The sequence below is a fragment of the Patagioenas fasciata genome, chromosome 5 (assembly GCF_037038585.1).
Source record: "Patagioenas fasciata isolate bPatFas1 chromosome 5, bPatFas1.hap1, whole genome shotgun sequence".
Taxonomy (NCBI): Eukaryota; Metazoa; Chordata; class Aves; order Columbiformes; family Columbidae; genus Patagioenas; species Patagioenas fasciata.
In genome coordinates this window covers 31,376,520-31,393,259 of record NC_092524.1, presented here as the reverse complement: position 1 = coordinate 31,393,259, position 16,740 = coordinate 31,376,520, and the positions used below count along the sequence as shown (strand labels likewise).

Below are 16,740 nucleotides of genomic sequence, written 5' to 3'. Positions count from 1 at the left end.
AAGGAGAAGGCAACATGTCCCGCTACAGATTTGAAAGCTTTGAAGTTTACCAGTATGGGATTTTTCTTAAACAGTTTTAACATCCCTCTCTTTTTTTTTTTTTTTGCTAGATACTTACATATGCAGGAGTTATTTTGTGTTCCATCACACATGTAAAACTCAACATGTTTTTTGTCTTTCTTGTGAGGTGTTTTAAATGAGAATATTAATGGCAGTAATCTGAACAAAGCATCCTGAGAGCAATCTCCCCTCCATTAGTGGGCAGAGCTTCATAGCACTCTGTCTCAAAATAAGTTCACCAAGTGCTTTTGTGCCTGGAGTGAGAGCCCTGTAGAACTTGTTTTTATTTCTTTCACATGCCCCCACACTTGGGGATCTTGTTCTCTTCTTGTATTGAAATTTTTGTGTTCTCTCCATCGTTTGCAAACAAGAGACTTCATAAAATCCACTAGACATTTCCTGTTCTGGAAATTATAAACCAGTGCTACAAGCCAACAGCCCTTTGCCTCAATATCAGTGAAGCCCTGAAGTATCAGCCACTGTGTTTGAAAGCACTGAAGTATTTTAACACATATGTCAAATAACATCCATAAGAACAAGTCTTTAGTGTTGGGATAATTCAGGGAAGCCAAATAAGGATTTAAAAACATAAATGATATGTTTCTCTAACTGTCTGTAAATAAAAACACTGTGAAGTCAACCACTTCTGGAGACATACAAACCCAGGCTGGCCTCTCATCTGTTCCCTGGTAATCTACAGTGGGGTGAGTCATCTGTGCGTTTTCTAGATTCTTCACCATTCGAGCAATCAGTTCCCCAATGTCACTCCGAGGAGCTGATCCATAGGAAAAGCCAAGGTGATCCTGGCACAGAGAACGGGAGAAAAATATCATGTAGAAAGATGAGGCACAGATAGGGAAGAGAAATGATACAATAAAGGTGAGTGGTAAAAGATAACCTAGATAACTTCTTCCTCATTACATCCATACTTATCTACACTGGTTGGTAGCACTGTTTGTTCTCCTTCCTTTACTGCAACTTCATGCTCCACAATCATTATGGAAATTATTTTTTTTAACTTCTAAATTTACCACAATAAATCAAGAAAATCTGAGGCCATGTTGGCAATCAAAGGATTAATTTCCTAAGTGTTTGCACACTTAGGATCTTTGACATGAAGATTTGTGTCTTAAAAGAGTTGCAGCACCCACATACTAATCTCATATCACTGGGGAAGGACACTGAAGGTGGGGAGTGCTGGTTTTCCTGATCGCACCCCTTCTCTCCACATCCATGTTCTGCTTCTGCTCATTTCCCTTTTGGTGCTTGCTATTTGCTAGTTGCTGGTGCCTAGAGGAGATTATTCCATCTCCTAGACGTTTGCTATGTGGACTAAACCAAGCAGTTCCAAAAGGTGCGATATATTTGATTACAGATGAAGAGGTCCCTCTCCTCTGCTATTTTTTATGTCTTATCTGCAAAGTTCACATGGACTCACATCAATGGAGCTGGCCATGAGGGATCCTCTGTCAATGGCATGTTTCATGATTTTATAAATATCTCTAGGGGCATCCCTTATCTCGTAGAACTCTGTGACTCCTCCAGTGAAGTCCTCCATGGCTTCGGTGGTGTTGCCTCCTTTCAAAGCCTCATATGATCCATGGAGTCTTGGAAAGCCAGAAGAAAAAGATACTCTTTCACACAGATAAAAATATGTACCTATATATTTATATCTATCTTGTGTGTGTATAAATATAGATATGTAAACACATGTCCAAAAGTACCCCACAAACCATCTGTTCGGTATCCCACAAGTTAAAAGTTTTAAAACATGCACCTGCACATACTAAAAAAAAAAAAAAAAAAAAAAAATAGAAGATACGTAGAGAATCAAATGCAGAACTTTGAATGAGCAGCAAATCCCCAGCCAAAGCCAAAGCCTGGTCGGGGAGCCTGGCACGGTCCAGCAGGTTGGTTTACTTTGCATAGGCCTTTTCCAGGAGGGCGCTCCAGAACTCATTGCGCTGGGATGACTTCGTAAAGACCAGCTGGTTGTTGTACGTGGGCAAGCAGTCATCGATGACAACGTCCACCCAGTCTCCATAGCGCCAGAACTAAATAAAGCAAACAGAACAAAACCCTGGGTTAATTTGGTGCAGGGTCATGTGGCAAAAAGTGAGGGCTTCCCCCCGGCAACACGTGCAGGAGAGCAAGAAGTCCCGTAGGAGAGCCAAGGGAAATGTGGAAAGCAGACAATATTTTCTGAATAAGTGGTTCTTCAATAGCTTGTTTTTGACAGAGCAGCTGCTTGTGGGACTAAAAATAGATGCTCTGGCCAGCTACCCGCCTGTCTGTGCCAGCTACAGCACTGCATCTGAGCAGCAAGGCAGGACAGGGCATCTGTTGCTGTCCCTTACGTGCAGGACACAGCGATCTGCAAATGCTTCCTTGGTGGGTTAATACTCCTCATTGCCTGTATGGGCTGGCCCTTCTGTGACTGCACTGTTGGAAGAGTTTGGGGTGAGGCAATTCAATCCCTCTTCCTTCCCCACTGTCACTCATGTTTTCCAAGGTTGGAGATGTGGGAGGGAAGAGCATGCACGGAGCTGAGCCCTCCCACGGGTAAATACTGTTACATCTGCTTCCTGCTAGCAGACGGGACTCACCTGGAAGTGAAAGATGCCGGCATAGTTTTGTATGAAGGACTGGTCATGAGGTATGACTCTACAGAGGAGTTTTTTATTCAGTGTCAGGCAAGCAATGGCAGCCAGGAACCAGCAGTCACCTGGAAATGAGCAGAAGCAGCAGACAAAATGAAGGGACAGGGCAGATATAATCAAAGGGAAAACCTGAGATCCTGCAAAGTGAGTTGTTAATTCTCAGCAGAGCATGCCATCGCCTTTCAAGAGAGGGCCCTACTCTATGTATTCTGCAGTACTTTAGCACTAATTTATTTGCACTCTGGAAATGCTCATTGGCATCATTCATGGCTAGATACATGCCTGTTAAATAGATGATGTTCTCTGTAATTTAGAAAAAGCCTAAAATCTGATGAGCACTGTTACCTGTGTTAAGAGTTCCCTGTCCCATGTGAATGTCTATCTGACTTGCCACATTAGTTCTCCTTCCAAGCTCAGGACAGAGACCAGCTGAGACATAACTCTCTCCCATGTGGAGCTCTGTACAGCCGAGGTTCAGCCTCTCGTTTTCATTTTCTGCTCTCAAGATAGATCACTGTTCCAGCCATCATTCTGTGGGGCCTCTTTTCTGCTTCATTGCTCTGACACATTTTCCTATTTTAAATGTGTCTCCATTGTTGTGAGCACTGTCCCCTTCAGTGCTTTTCAGTTCCTCCTTCAAACTCTTGCACAAGTTTGCTGCCTCTGTGGGAGCTCTGGGAAAGTGACTTTCTCCCATAGTACATCTGCTATTGTAAGAGAGGCTGCAGGGTAAGCTTGCCTGAGCAGTGTGAATTAGTGGGGTGAGAAAATTATATGAGGCAGTGAAAACTAAACATGATTGCAGAGAGTTGTAAAAGAAATTGATTAAACTGGTGGAGTGATAAAACATATAGAAATACATATAGGTATATATTTTTGAAACCCAACTCTATGCATGTAGCAGTAAATTCTAAGTTATCTATTTCCCCTTAGGAAGGATGTGAGGTCCACTGTGAACAGGAGTTTTCTAAACTATCCAAAGTTCAGCAGAAGTCAAAAAGGTAAACAGTGCTATGAGTAATTGGGGAAGTAATAGAAGACAAAAGAGAGAACATACTATGCACATATATTCATTTGCATCCACACCTTGGCACCTGTGAAGTTCTGCTCACCTCAAAAAGAAAGGCAGTTTTAAATACATTTTTTTAAAAGTACTGGTAAGATGATAAGGACAGTCAAAAGTACAGAACAACACTTAAATGAAAAGAGTAACATGTATTAGGATGTAATAGCTCAGGAAAAAAGTCATAGGAGAAGTTATAAAACCATGAAAAACATGGGAAAGCTGAGTGGGGAATGACTTTACAAGGCAGCCCAGGTGAGTGTCACCTGGACGATGTGCAGAGGCAACACTTGTACCTAAGTAGAGGCTCTATATATCAAAGTATTTGAGCATTTGAGCTTAAGGTCTTCAGTATAGGGGTTGTCTTTGAGTATAAGGCACACTTAGTTAGAGGCCTTCAAAAGCTCCTGTATGGAAATAATAGGACAACAGTAGCTGATTAGATTTTTCTCTCAGTCAAGTAACTCCTTCTCTTTATCTCTTATACTTTTCTTAACTAATTTTGTCCCTCCTCAAAAGCCCAAAAGGAAGGCCAAATGGTGCTTTCTAACACACTCATTATGCTAGTCCATGAGAAGCAAAACACTTTGCAAAGCATCTTTTGATTAAAGTTCTTCCTTAGATTGCTACTAGGCAGGTATCAATGATTTTCTATAGAGAGAAGGAATCAGTAGATATGTAGTGGTATGCTGAGACAGAGGATTTCAAATAGCACCTTGGAAGCAAAGGAAAATTAAGTGATGCAGACTTTACAAAGTGCAGAGTTGACGTAAGAATTTCATACCTAATTCTCCTTGGCAGATATCTGTTCTGTTGGCTCCACCAATAATAAACCGTGGATTCTCACAGATTTCCTGCAAAATATAAACAGATGGATGAGCAGGAAAGACATGCATCATTATGCCTGTTTGCCACAAAAATAAAGGCTGTCTTAGGACAATGCTTTCTTGTAGGATAGTTTGTGGATATCAAAATCTCTTGCAGAGTTTTCGACTGCAGAGTTTCACTACAAAAATGTTTTGGAATCTGGATGCTCCAGACTTCAGCCAGAGTTTTCTCCATGTATCTATGGGGTCTAATAGCTAACCTGGGGGGTTCCCTCTGTATGGAGGTCAAACACATTAAAATGAGAAGAATAGTGAAAAATATTTTTCTACACAATAATGAAAAAAAAAAAACCAAAAACCAAACAACACTGGAGGAGGCAGGAGAGCCAGTCAGTAGAAAAAGCATCAGGGGATCAGATTAAATTCTTTAAAAATGACTGCAGGTTTAACGTGTACGATTTGCAGTAACTAATATGTCAGGGCATTAATAGGGTTGAAGAATGCGTTGTGTCAGGAATGAACCCCAGTAATACTCCTCCTTAAATATTTGATCCTAGACAAATTTTAATTCTCAGGAATAATCAACTGCTGTTTAAGATATTTTATTTTTGTCCCCCTGTTGCAGTATTTAATTGCCAATGCTGCATTCATAAATGTATACAGATATCATCTGTCTCTGAGGACAGGAAGCTCTTCTTTTGTCCTGCACTTAGCACAATGTATTTGGTTTTTCAGTATTTATACTAATACAGAATGGGCACAAAATGCTGTACAGGCATAAATAATGAAGGAATTGCTGTAGAGAGGGAAGGACTATGTAGAAACTACCAGCAAATGAGGTGGGACTATTGCAGGATTACACAGAACCTCTTCTGTATGGAACAAAGGACCTTGGGGTATAGGAAAGCCAAGGGAAGAAGTAGGTACAAAAAAGAAAAAGAAAAAATCTTCCTTTATCCCACCTCTCATACTCAAATACGTGGTGTGGAGAAGAAAGAAGACAGTTAACGTTTGGACCCATCTCTTGTGAGGGTAAGGAAAGAAAGATATTGCAGCCGAGGACCACTTTCCTGAGCAGCTGCAAATGGGGAAGACGACAAAGTGTAGTCAAAACTCCCAATCTGCTGGAAGATGCAGGGCTGGAGTGGGAAGGGGAAAGAAGAAACAAGTGACAATTGCTTGTGTGGCAGTACAAGCAGCTGATGCTACCTCTGCCATCTACAGCTTTTTTTCCTGTGGCATCAGGGTAGCTCTGGAGTTTCCCAGGCTCATGTTTCAGGTCCAGTAGTTTCACTTGGCTTGAGCCCACTTTTTTGCTCCTTCACAGTAATCGGCAGAGTTGCTGTGATGTAAATATTTGGATTGGTTATATAGCCAGACAGAGAGACAAGCTTCTGGCTCCCCCTAGGAGTCTCCTTACTCTCCTTGACAGAGAGAATGGAGGGATTGTCCTGTTATTTTGGGCCTCGGTCAGCTGTCCTGGGGTTCAGTTCTGTCAAGGCAGCTGTTTGAGATGCCTTCATGCTTTTCTCCACCCAGTTGCTTTGTTGAAAATATTCTTCCTCACATTCCTGTGGTGCTCTCCTGAGATCTAGCTGTGGGATGCCAGGGTTTTGGATTGTGTTTTTTCAACCTCTATTAACTGCATTTTAGCTTGATCCTGCTCCTGTTGAAGTTAGAAGCTCTGAAATCCAGCATGCTCTCTCTGTGTTTTAGATGAAGGTAGTTAGATGGTGCCTAAGTGTTTCCAAATATTCAATGTACAGCAATGATTGTTCCTCAGTGCAATTTATTGCATCTTGGGCTCATCTGCTTTGGAGGATGGTTGGTAAAGGAATGCAAAGGAAAGAATCATACAGTTGCCATATGGACTGATTTAGCCATGACAGAAATGCTTTTCTTGCATTTCTTGATGGTGGCCAGGAGCATTTAGCACACTGTGGATACACTTTTAATATTGTATTACCCTAGTTTTCCTCTGGCTGTGCTAGTTGTGCTGAGAACAGCCAAAGTTACAGGGAAAGGTTTCAAGGTCTTCCAAGGCTGATGAGAAGTACTCGACCAGCAGAGTCAGATCACCTGGTGCTCAAGATGCAGGTGGCAGCTCTGTCCTTCCAGACTTCCTGGCTGAGGGAGGGATTGCCATTCATCTCTTAGGTCAAGTTATCACAGAGAATCCAAATAGGTTGCACTTCACTGATGCAACGACTCATCTAGAAGGAGTCTCTTTTGATGTAAGTGCCTCAGACTGCCTTGGTACTATCCAAAGGACCCTTGTGTCCACCGGGTTGATTCAGTTCAGACTGTAATTTCATTACAAAGAGTCAAGGTTACAGCAAGGGAGACAGAGAATCAGCAAAAAAACATTAGTAGTGCTGCTTTCTGGGCAAAGGCTACTTTTGGGTCAGTTGGAAGGAAGGACTGGAAAATGCAAGGGCAGCATGCAACTAAAAATGGCACTTGACCTTTGTTACATTTTTCATTAGCTTTTCTTCTGTGTCAGGAAAAATCCTTCAGTCAGCTTATACTGTTGCAGCAAAAGGCATTCATTCCTTTAAAAACTGCTGTTAATAAACTATGGTATTCTAAGTAAATTCCCTGAAATGACCCTATCAAGTAGAGGAAGCACCTTCTTTGACCAGCCTAAGATGATTTGTAGCCTCGTGTTCCTCCCTTGGGCCTTTCATGATCTAGACCAGGCTATTAAATGGCTGTGCTGCAGACTTTGAGGCAGAGCTTGACATTGTCAGACATCAAGCTGGTTTTAGAGTTTCAGAGTTGAGTTATCCCCATCTGAAAGTCCTGCCTTGGTGGCACTAAACACTGTCTTTGTGGTACTGCCTGCAGAGGCACACATTTTGCGATTACTAAATTCAAACAGCTTCACACCTGTGCAGCAAATGATCTGACTAATGCATTTTCATTCTAAGCAAAATCCATTAGTCTGCTGACTTGATTTGTTTTTTATCATGAAAAGAAAGCCCCTCCTACTCATCTTCTTGGCTACGGAAAGGCCCACCATAGGGAATTCACTGAATCTGGCACTTAATGCTGTGAGCAAGGAGAATGACAATGGTGTATCTGAAAGCACAGTGTCACAGCAGAACCTTCCTATTAGTGTCCTAGTGTCATTAGATCCAAACAAGACTGCAGCAGGACCTCTCAATACTCTGCACCGTGTTATAATACAGACTTTTGTCTCAACTCTCGAAGATCAGTGACCTCATTCCTGCTCCCAGCTGAGAGGAGCATCTGCAGGCAGCACCGGTGTGGGAGGCTGAGGCCATTAAGGAACCTGAGCACAGCTCATTACTGAGCTGGATATAACCTGGTGCAGGTGAGAACAGCCCTTTGTGCTTCTCTTACCTTCCATGGGTGAGTGAATGATTTAATATTATGCATTAACTGAGGGGGTTTTTATTTCCCCTCTACATACCTTAACCACATTCATGCCTACTCTCAACAAAAACACTAGGTGAATCCTACAGGGAAAGTTTCCCCAGGGAAACTTTCAGGGCTGTCACTTGGCTTTTGCCCAAGTTGAATATCAGGAGGTCTTGTCTGCGCATTCATGTCATGGCATGGCAGTCACTGACTGGGTAGAATTACAGGGGCCTTCTTGCCACCCCCATGCCAAGGCTCACAGCTGCCCTGCATAGCAGCCATCCTTCTGACGGTAAAGCACAAGGCCAATCCTTGTGCCCTGGCTGCCCTCACGGCAGCAGAGGCCAATCATTTTGGGAGGAGGTGGGGGAGAACCTGACCTCCAGGTAGCACAAACCACAAAGAGAAAAGCCTGTAGGGCCAGAGACATGAAATCCAGGAGTAGCTCTGGGGCTGGGCCTCGAGGAAAAGATTGAGTCACAGCAGGGCCATTGCCAGGGAAAGCAGGGAGATGCCAGGCTCCAGCAGCCCACATGTAGGAGGAGGAGCTGCCCACACTGGGCTCAGCAGACGCCTCCACTCAGAGCTGGGCATCAGGGGAGTGTCATCCCTCTGGCTGACTTGCTGTGGGGTCCTTTTAGCACGCAGGTGCAAAAACAGACACATAACCTTTCTGTATGTCAGCACAGTGTGCTGAGAGCTACAGCGGAGAAGCACCATTCAGCTGAGGAATGGCACCATCATCAGTGCTCGGTTATAGCCTTGGTAACTGGCAAACATGTGCCCTTTAGATTAACATTGTGATTCCTCAAATTATACTTGGAGCTTCTGAAAAAACTTGCACTCATCAATCCCAGGTGGATTAATGTCATTGCATATGAGGCTCACTTAAAGCCAGCATCAAAATGTAATGTATATTATAGTCTCATACATTGATCTGCTGTGGTAGGAGGAGCTTGGGTATGAATTGGTTAGGTGGCATGACTAGGGTGACTCAGCAAGCCAGAGACAGTCAGGAACAGGTTGTCTATTTCCAGCTCTCTGTTTTAAAGGAGATCTTTGGAGCACGTTGATCACTTGTTTGTTATTTCTAGGGGTATGTGGCATATACAATATTGTATAGAAATCAGGGAAATGATCTAGAGTGAAGCTGGTGTTGTGATATTATCTCAGGACTTCTGAACTGTCTGGTATTTTGTTTTCTTTTGGAATACGCTATCAAGTCTGATTCAATTCAAGTTTGATCTGAATTTCAAAGTGATTGAGAATTACCACTTTATAAGACTATAGCTTATAAGCTAGTCACTTTCTTTGCCAAGAAAATGCTATTGCAATTCAATAAGAACAGGAGTTGTTCATATCTTTACAGACTATTACAGAACATGGCCTGTGCAGTCAGATCTTTACATTTGGTGCTTCAATGATTGCTTTAATCTCTTAGCAAAACACTCTTTAGACCAGTATTACTAGTTTCTATTCATTTGACTTTATGATGTTCTGTTGTGTCTATTGTGGCTAATCGTGTATATAATATTATCAGATAAGTCCTCCTACTAGTGCCATATAACCTACAGTCTCTAAGCACAACGAAGCAAAGTCCTGGGTCAGTCTGAGATCAGCACCAATAAATACAGGTCTTTTGCATCAGCACCCAAGAGAAGTCTCGGTTTGCGGTTCTGGATGACAATGTAGGGGATACATTATAAAAGGAGAAGGCGTTATACTTGAGTGTCTCCTCTTTGGGGACCTCCTGGGTACAGCAATGACCTGTTTGAAACAAACACATTTGCAACAGAAGGCACAGCCATCTCTGTAAATTGGCCCAGTGTGTTCCCATCAGGACAGCCATCTCTACTGGGCTCAGGACCAACTGGATCCATGATCCCATGGCACCCCAGTACTCAGCAGGTGCAGACTGCAGCTCTCTGCATCTCCTGCCTCTGCTCTGCCTGCAACTGGAACCACATCAGGTGTTTGAACACTTGTGTAAAAAGAACACAGATGGCTTTGGTTTTGATGTTTAGGTTGTATTTTGAGTCTTTCTACAGTCCCCAGCATGTTGTTCCTACATGAGTAATAAGTATATAGTTCCCAAACTTATTTCTAGTGAGTGGCTTAGAAAAAAATATTTGGGATAGAGACCCTGAAGTCTGAACCTTTCCAAAAACAAAGGCTTGATCTGTGCATGCTGTTATATTAGACAAGTTTGAGGTTACATTGTGCTTTTTAAAATATTGTGATGCTTTCTCATATCACATTTGCAGTCTGTCTGCCCCAGGGTGCTGGCACTCATCCACTATACTCCTTTATCACTTTCTTCTCCGCAGAAATAGGGGAAACTAATCCCTTTAAGATCATTGACTTGTGGCTGCATTTAACTCATTCACACATATTTCCAAAAGCTGATGCAGCCGCGGTGATGATGAAGAAATGACGGAGCACACACGCACAGGGCATGGCAGACGGGGCAGTCATGTTGCTCCCCCCACATTGCTCACGTTGTTGTTGTGACAGTGGCACATGGCCTTCCCCTGTGTCTACAACAGCTTCCCACAAGAGCTCCAGGTCTTTTGCTATTTAGTTAACGTTCCTGTGGTTTGTTTTATTTACCACCACTGACTCTGCCACTGAAGCACAGATTTGGGTGTTGGGGATACAGCAAATGTAGAAAAGGCGGCCAAAGACTGCCAGAGAGAGGGGGAGCTGTAGAATCTCCCCAGAACGATGTCCTCACTGTGGAGAGGAGATGGCAGGGGCCGAGGAGCGTCCCGGGCTGCTTCTCTGGAGGAGAGCAGCCACCCAGCAGGAATGACAAAGGAGAACTCCTCCTGCAGTGGGACTGGGAATCAATTGGTCATTCAGGAATTAGTCCTCTGCCTGTGAGACACTGAGGGTGGGAAAGAAGAGGCAGGCTGGCTGGGGAATGCCCACAAGATGGGAAAAATAAATGGGATTAGTAGGCAGGAGTGGGTCCTCATAATGAGTCAAACACCAATGCTCATGTTAAGTGGATAATATGGTAAACAACTTTTGCAAGTTGACCAAGCAATGCTGGGAACAAACAACTGAAAAAAGCATGTTTCAGACCATAACCTTTCCTTTTCACAGATTAGCAAAACAGCAGAATATTAAATATTAAATATTAAAGTTGTAAGTGAAATACGGTAGTGTTTAAAAACTAAGCCTCAGCAAACCCAATAACTTGCTGCAGAATGAGGAGAATTTTTCCTTGGAAATTTCAGTCAAGAATATCGCCAGCAAATTATGCAAGAAAATTAAATTCTGTATTTCTTTTCCTATCTATTTCATTCCATCTCTCTCTTTTTTTTTTTTTTAAAATTGGTTAGTTTCATTTTGATTTATTTTAGTCATTATATACACACTCTCTGAGCTTCCACGGCCCTAGTTAGTTATCTTCCAGGAGAGCTCTAAGGAAATATACTTTCAGCTTATTCCCCCGCCTTCCTTGACATAAACTTTCTGTAAAAAATGTGAGCTCAGGGTGAGTACTTTAATTTACAAAAAAGTAAAAGGTACTCAACAAACACGTTACTTACACGTGGTCTTTTCCATTCAAACTTGATGGGGATTTTCTGACTATAGAAGAGGGAGGACTCATTTGGTGGGAAATCAGGATCTTCATAGAGAATGTTTTTCTCCAGGCACTTCTTGTGAAGCTCTTCATAGGTCTTCTCCTTTACTTTGATAATGGGCTGGTTGCGGCTTATAATGGCAGAATAAATCCCCCCTGTGCCCCCACCTGCACCCTCAGTTGTAGTGCTGGTAGCAGCGCTGGGAGCTGACCCAGCAGCTGTTTGCTGAGCCACCGTTGCATTTATGGCGGACGGCATGGGAATCAGGCTTAAAGCAAATGTCGAAAGAAAGCAAGATCTTGCAAACTGGAAGGAAATTGGAGAGAAGAGGAAGTTGCTGTGTAAACCGCTTTTTCTAGCCGTTGAAAGTCTTCCAGTCAAATTTGCAAGCAACAAAATTCCACGTGGTTGAGCACGTCATGCATCATCTTGAAGGGCAGCAATTCATTATAGGAAATTGGAATTTATTCCTTGATGTGGAACAAGGTAATCTCTTGGCTAACTCCCGTGCCTCAGTGGCAGTATCTACAGCACGTGTGTGTGCCTGCCCTGTGTGTATAAGCGTCCGGAAGGGCCAAGCTTTAACCCGTGAAATCTAAAAATAACTACACGCAAAGAGAGAGGGAAAGTGAGAGGGAGGGGGTTAGTGAGATGGTGTCCATCTGCTGTGCAGGTCGTGCCCAGGCCAGGCATGTTCCTGGGACACGCTCCGTGTGGTGTGCAGGCTGACTCCTGGTGCAAGCAGCTCAGTGTAACTGGAAGCTGAACTCCTGCTGGTTTGGGAATGTATCTAGAGGTACTGCCAGCTACTAAACTAGTCCTGACACTCATGAAGGAACTGTTATACTCAACTTGTTGTTTCTGCCCTCTGCTGCAGAAAAGATATATAGATATTTTTACTTACAGAGGTATTTATAAAGATGATTATCTGAAGACATGCTCCTAATGGCAAAAAATTAATTATTTCATGCAACTGAGGTCAGTTCAATACCTGTGAGCGGGGAATTGGCTTCTCTAAAGAGCAGCTTGCCAGCACTAAGACTCATCAGGTGACAGCTACTTCCCACGTAACAGGCACCTTCTCATATAGGGGCAGAAAAAGTTTATAAAGGCCCCAGTTTGGAAACTGAGCAATCCTGTGTGTGTTATGACACACCAATCAGACATCTGACTTTTCATGGGTATTTTGTCTCACAACAGTGGGATAAGGAACAAATTTGCAGTCTCTCTGAAAGAAAAATCTAAACACATGTTGCTCTTCTCTATTACCCAGTTCTTTAAAAGATGACATTATTTATGTGTCAAGAAAAGCCTCCTAAAACCTTGATTTTTCTTGGATTGGGAAATCTTAAATGACATGGTGACATCAGTGTTATTTTTGCCTAATGACACTGGTCTCTGGACTCTGGCTCATGGCTGACCTTCTGCCCTCGTACTATGGTGTTTTCTGAAGGACTGATTCCTTTTTTATTTCTCAGCCCATTGCTTGGTTTACACATTTCAAATCAACAGTACAACGGACAATCTCTACAACTCATTTAAAAAACTCCACTAGGGGAACTTTAAAAGAAGGTGATCTACTTGGCAAGCTTGACTAACCTCTAGGAATATTAATCCTCAGTCTTCTAATGGTGGCCTAAATCCTTTTTTTTTTTTTCTTTATCAAGAACGCAACCTATCTTGCACCAACAGGGCAACCAGAAGGGACAAATTCAAGTGTTTGTGGAAATAGAAATGCAATTGCTTCAGGGTGGGCTGTCCAGATGCAGAACTGATGACTTCCTCATTACTTTTAGATGCAAGGATTATGGGTCTCACATGTGAAATTACTTTGCAGGACAGCTTGGCAGAGCCATGTGTCACTCTTTCCAGGATATTTCAAGAGCAATGCAAGTAGTGAGATGGAAGGTCCTCTCACTTCACCGCTTCAGCAAACACACTCATTTTGGAGCCTGCGTATATGTCCTTTTTTCATACTCTGCCTTCATGCCCAACATAAAAACTAATCTATTATGTCTCATACACAGAACTCCGTTCTAGGAGGAATGTCAGTAGCACAGGTGTGATATTTGACAAACTCCTTACGGGCTGCTGGGGAGGATCAAGTGAGGGATTAGCAGTGGCTTTATATTTTTTTTCTTGGGAAGGTCAGCAGGTGTCAGGGTATGACCTGCTGCTACAGCTAACAGTTCAGCCAGTGCCTGCACAGGGACTGACAGGTGGACCAGCACTTCTCACCCAATGTTGCTCTTTACTGATGTTCAAGAGTATTTTGTGGTTATACCTTTTCTTTAAAAAAACCCAGTTTCCTCTTTCTTATTTTTTCCTGGTTTAGTTATGTAGGTCTTCTTTTTTTTTTTTTTTGTGAGAAACAGCAGTTGCTAGTAAAAGACAAATGGTGTATTTAAAGAAACACAGTTTACCATAGAGAAGAATGGAGGTGCTGTCTGCTACAAAGGGCAAAATAAACCCTTTGTCAATTAGGAATTAAACTACCTTTTGCGCTGGAAATTTCTTGCAAGCAGAAGTACCCCGATAGCTGACCTGGTTAGACAGAGCAAAAGTGAACTGCATGGATGATAACCTTTTTACTTATTTTTATGAAGTTTTATCTCCAGTTGTTTTCACTAATTGAATTCAATTACTTTTTTTGTAAAGATATATTGTAAATTTCTTTATTAATTTATGGCATAAATATGTGGAAAAGTATGTGAGTGGCTACAAGGATCAATGTAAATTACATTCTTTGAACTTTATTTTCTCAGATCTAAAGACACAACTTCTAAGATTTTCAGCAACTAATTCCTATGGAAACCCATAGAAGTTAGACACTTCATACCACTGAAAACTTGACTCACGAGTAGTTACTATAGTGCACATATACTGAGGGCCAGAGTATAAATGCTCATCATTCACTTTAACCAGTTACCATTGGAAGAACACTTAGTAGTGATTGTCAGCAGTAGGAAGAAGGTTGGAAGGAATAAGGCATGTAACTTGCTTCATTGTTACTTTATTTCACTTTCCGATCACTTAAAACATTTCATTAAAATGCTCCAGACAATATTTATACCCTGTCAGAAGCACCGCTATGCTTAAACATAAGAAGCAATCATCAGTTAAAGCTCAGAAGCTGATAGAAAAATAAGGTCTATCTCAAAAATAGGGTCTCTCTCTCTTCTCACAGATGTAAACTATCTATTTTCTACTCTTCTATCTGGATTGACTCGTCTGCGTTAAGCACACCAGTACCCCAGCTGCCAGTTCCCGGAGCGGAGGCTCACACTGTCTGCTAGCAGGGGCCGACAAACAGCTCTGCAGGATAACAAGGAAGGAAGCCAAGGGGCTGGTGGGGAACAAATTGTGCTTGGTAGCCGAGAGCCGAGTAGTCACAGTTTGCTCTCACACTTGCTGTTCCCAGAAATCTGCCCTGCAGGGGACAAGCAGCAGCAGGTGGGAATGACTGACCACGCACAGGGAGGGCTTAGTAAGAAGAGGAGGGACCGTACAAATGGACTGTTACGTTACCTTTAGTTGGCAAAAATCATGACCATCATTCTCGTTTACTAAGAGTTACTTTACTGGTGTGTTTAGAAAATATTTTGTTATCTTGCTAAAATTAATTCAGTAAATTTTACCCTTTTGTATCCACAAAACCCAACTGATGGCATGTTCAGGTTTGAGTCAAAGACGGACTGGTTTTAAAATAATATAGTTGAGAAGTGTAACAAATGGAAAGCGCAAACAACTTGAGCTGCAAAAAGTGATGCCTGATATGGAAAGGGCTGTGGGAAGAGGCAGGATGTGGGGGATGTGGGACTCAGGATGCCTCTTAGTTTTGAAAGGGCTGAAAGCATCAGGACACACCAGTTCTATCTGCAGAGATGGTGGGAAAAGGAGGCAAAGGAACGTTGGGGTGAGTTGTAAGAGGATGGGGGAACAAGCATGAAGTGGGATGGCCAAATGCAGAATTAATCCCATTAAAATGAAAAATTCACTTCATAAATACCAAGCTCAAATCTCAGCGAGATACTAAAAACTGACTAAGAAATTACTAAAATGTGAAGGAAGCTAAGCTTTGGCAAGGCTGGCAAGATGTGGAGAAGCAGAGCTCTCCATAAGCAGAATCATTTCACTGGGCTGACTTTAACCAATGACATTCAATCATCCAAAAATGCTAATTCTTTCCTAATGAAAGACTTTTTTTTTTAAGTAGTACCTGCAGAAAGACAGGAGGGGTAACATGGAAAATGTTGCCGTGTGAGTCTAGCTGCTACCCTAAGCCAGTACTGCACTTACATAGATGCGTGCCTTTTCAAAATCTAAATACCAGTTTCAAAGCCAGCTGCTGGAGGGACTCCTGCACTCCCACATTTCTGTCTTTTGCTGTCATATGACTGACTGGCACAACCTGCGCACACCTCACCTTTGGTGACTGACCTGTTCAGCCAGCCTGTTGTTTAGTTTCCCATACAGACTGCCTGGTTTTGCATTCTCACATGGACTGGAAAGGGGAAGTGTCTGTCATCACACTGGGTGGCTCATTTTGGGTTTGTTTTCACAAGGCAGCTTGCAGGCAGAGCTCTGATGATAACCTCTGCCTCTGGCATATCTGCTGATGCTCCTTGTCAAACTGGCCCACATCTGCTCAAGTATTCTAGTCTCCGAATAGTGGGATTTCCAAATACTTACATTAAACCCTATGCCAGTGAGCCACAATCTCACCCCATCAATTCATAATTTTTTGGTGCAAGTGAAGGCAGAACTCAATCTTAATGCCTAACTGAAGCTTGCTTGGAGCAGATAGTATTTACCTTTTTTACCCAAGGATACAATTCTAGTGCCATTACTTGTGCTGAATAGAAGAGCTATCCAGGTTTAAATTCGTGCTTTAAAAGAAAAATTGTAGGAAAAGTTAGTTTGGAGATGTGGGTGGGAAATATGTTCCTTGATTTGATTGGATCCAAGGGAACATTGTAAGACATTCCAACTTATTTGCCTTCAACCTCTCAATGAATTCTCTGAAGAAGTTGTGTCTTCTTTCAGCTGATGTGAATCCTCCAGTCAGCATCAACACTCAGGGCTAAATTTTCCAGCGTCAGCGTGGAGGTCTTCGTATCATATGTGAAAACCACTTCTTTTTCTTTTCCATC

At 42.5% G+C, this 16,740-nt stretch overlaps 2 protein-coding genes across 2 annotated transcripts in view; both read right to left on the bottom strand.

Annotated features, from left to right (window-relative positions):
- Nucleotides 1–12,166, bottom strand: part of CAPN3 (calpain 3) — a 30,224-nt gene extending 18,058 nt beyond the window's left edge. Inside the window, exons 1-6 of the mRNA XM_071809224.1 lie at nt 11,552–12,166; nt 4,568–4,637; nt 2,667–2,785; nt 1,981–2,114; nt 1,499–1,667; nt 723–863 (exon numbers count right to left, since the gene is read on the bottom strand). Of these exons, the coding sequence (XP_071665325.1) occupies nt 723–863; nt 1,499–1,667; nt 1,981–2,114; nt 2,667–2,785; nt 4,568–4,637; nt 11,552–11,845 (927 nt within the window). The 5' untranslated portion in view covers nt 11,846–12,166. The remainder of the gene's footprint in view (nt 1–722; nt 864–1,498; nt 1,668–1,980; nt 2,115–2,666; nt 2,786–4,567; nt 4,638–11,551) is intronic.
- A 2,066-nt stretch (nt 12,167–14,232) lies between these two features.
- GANC (glucosidase alpha, neutral C) overlaps nt 14,233–16,740 on the bottom strand; it is a 28,282-nt gene continuing 25,774 nt past the window's right edge. The window contains exon 24 of the mRNA XM_065838030.2: nt 14,233–16,739. Within this exon, the coding sequence (XP_065694102.1) occupies nt 16,630–16,739 (110 nt within the window). The 3' untranslated portion in view covers nt 14,233–16,629. The remainder of the gene's footprint in view (nt 16,740) is intronic.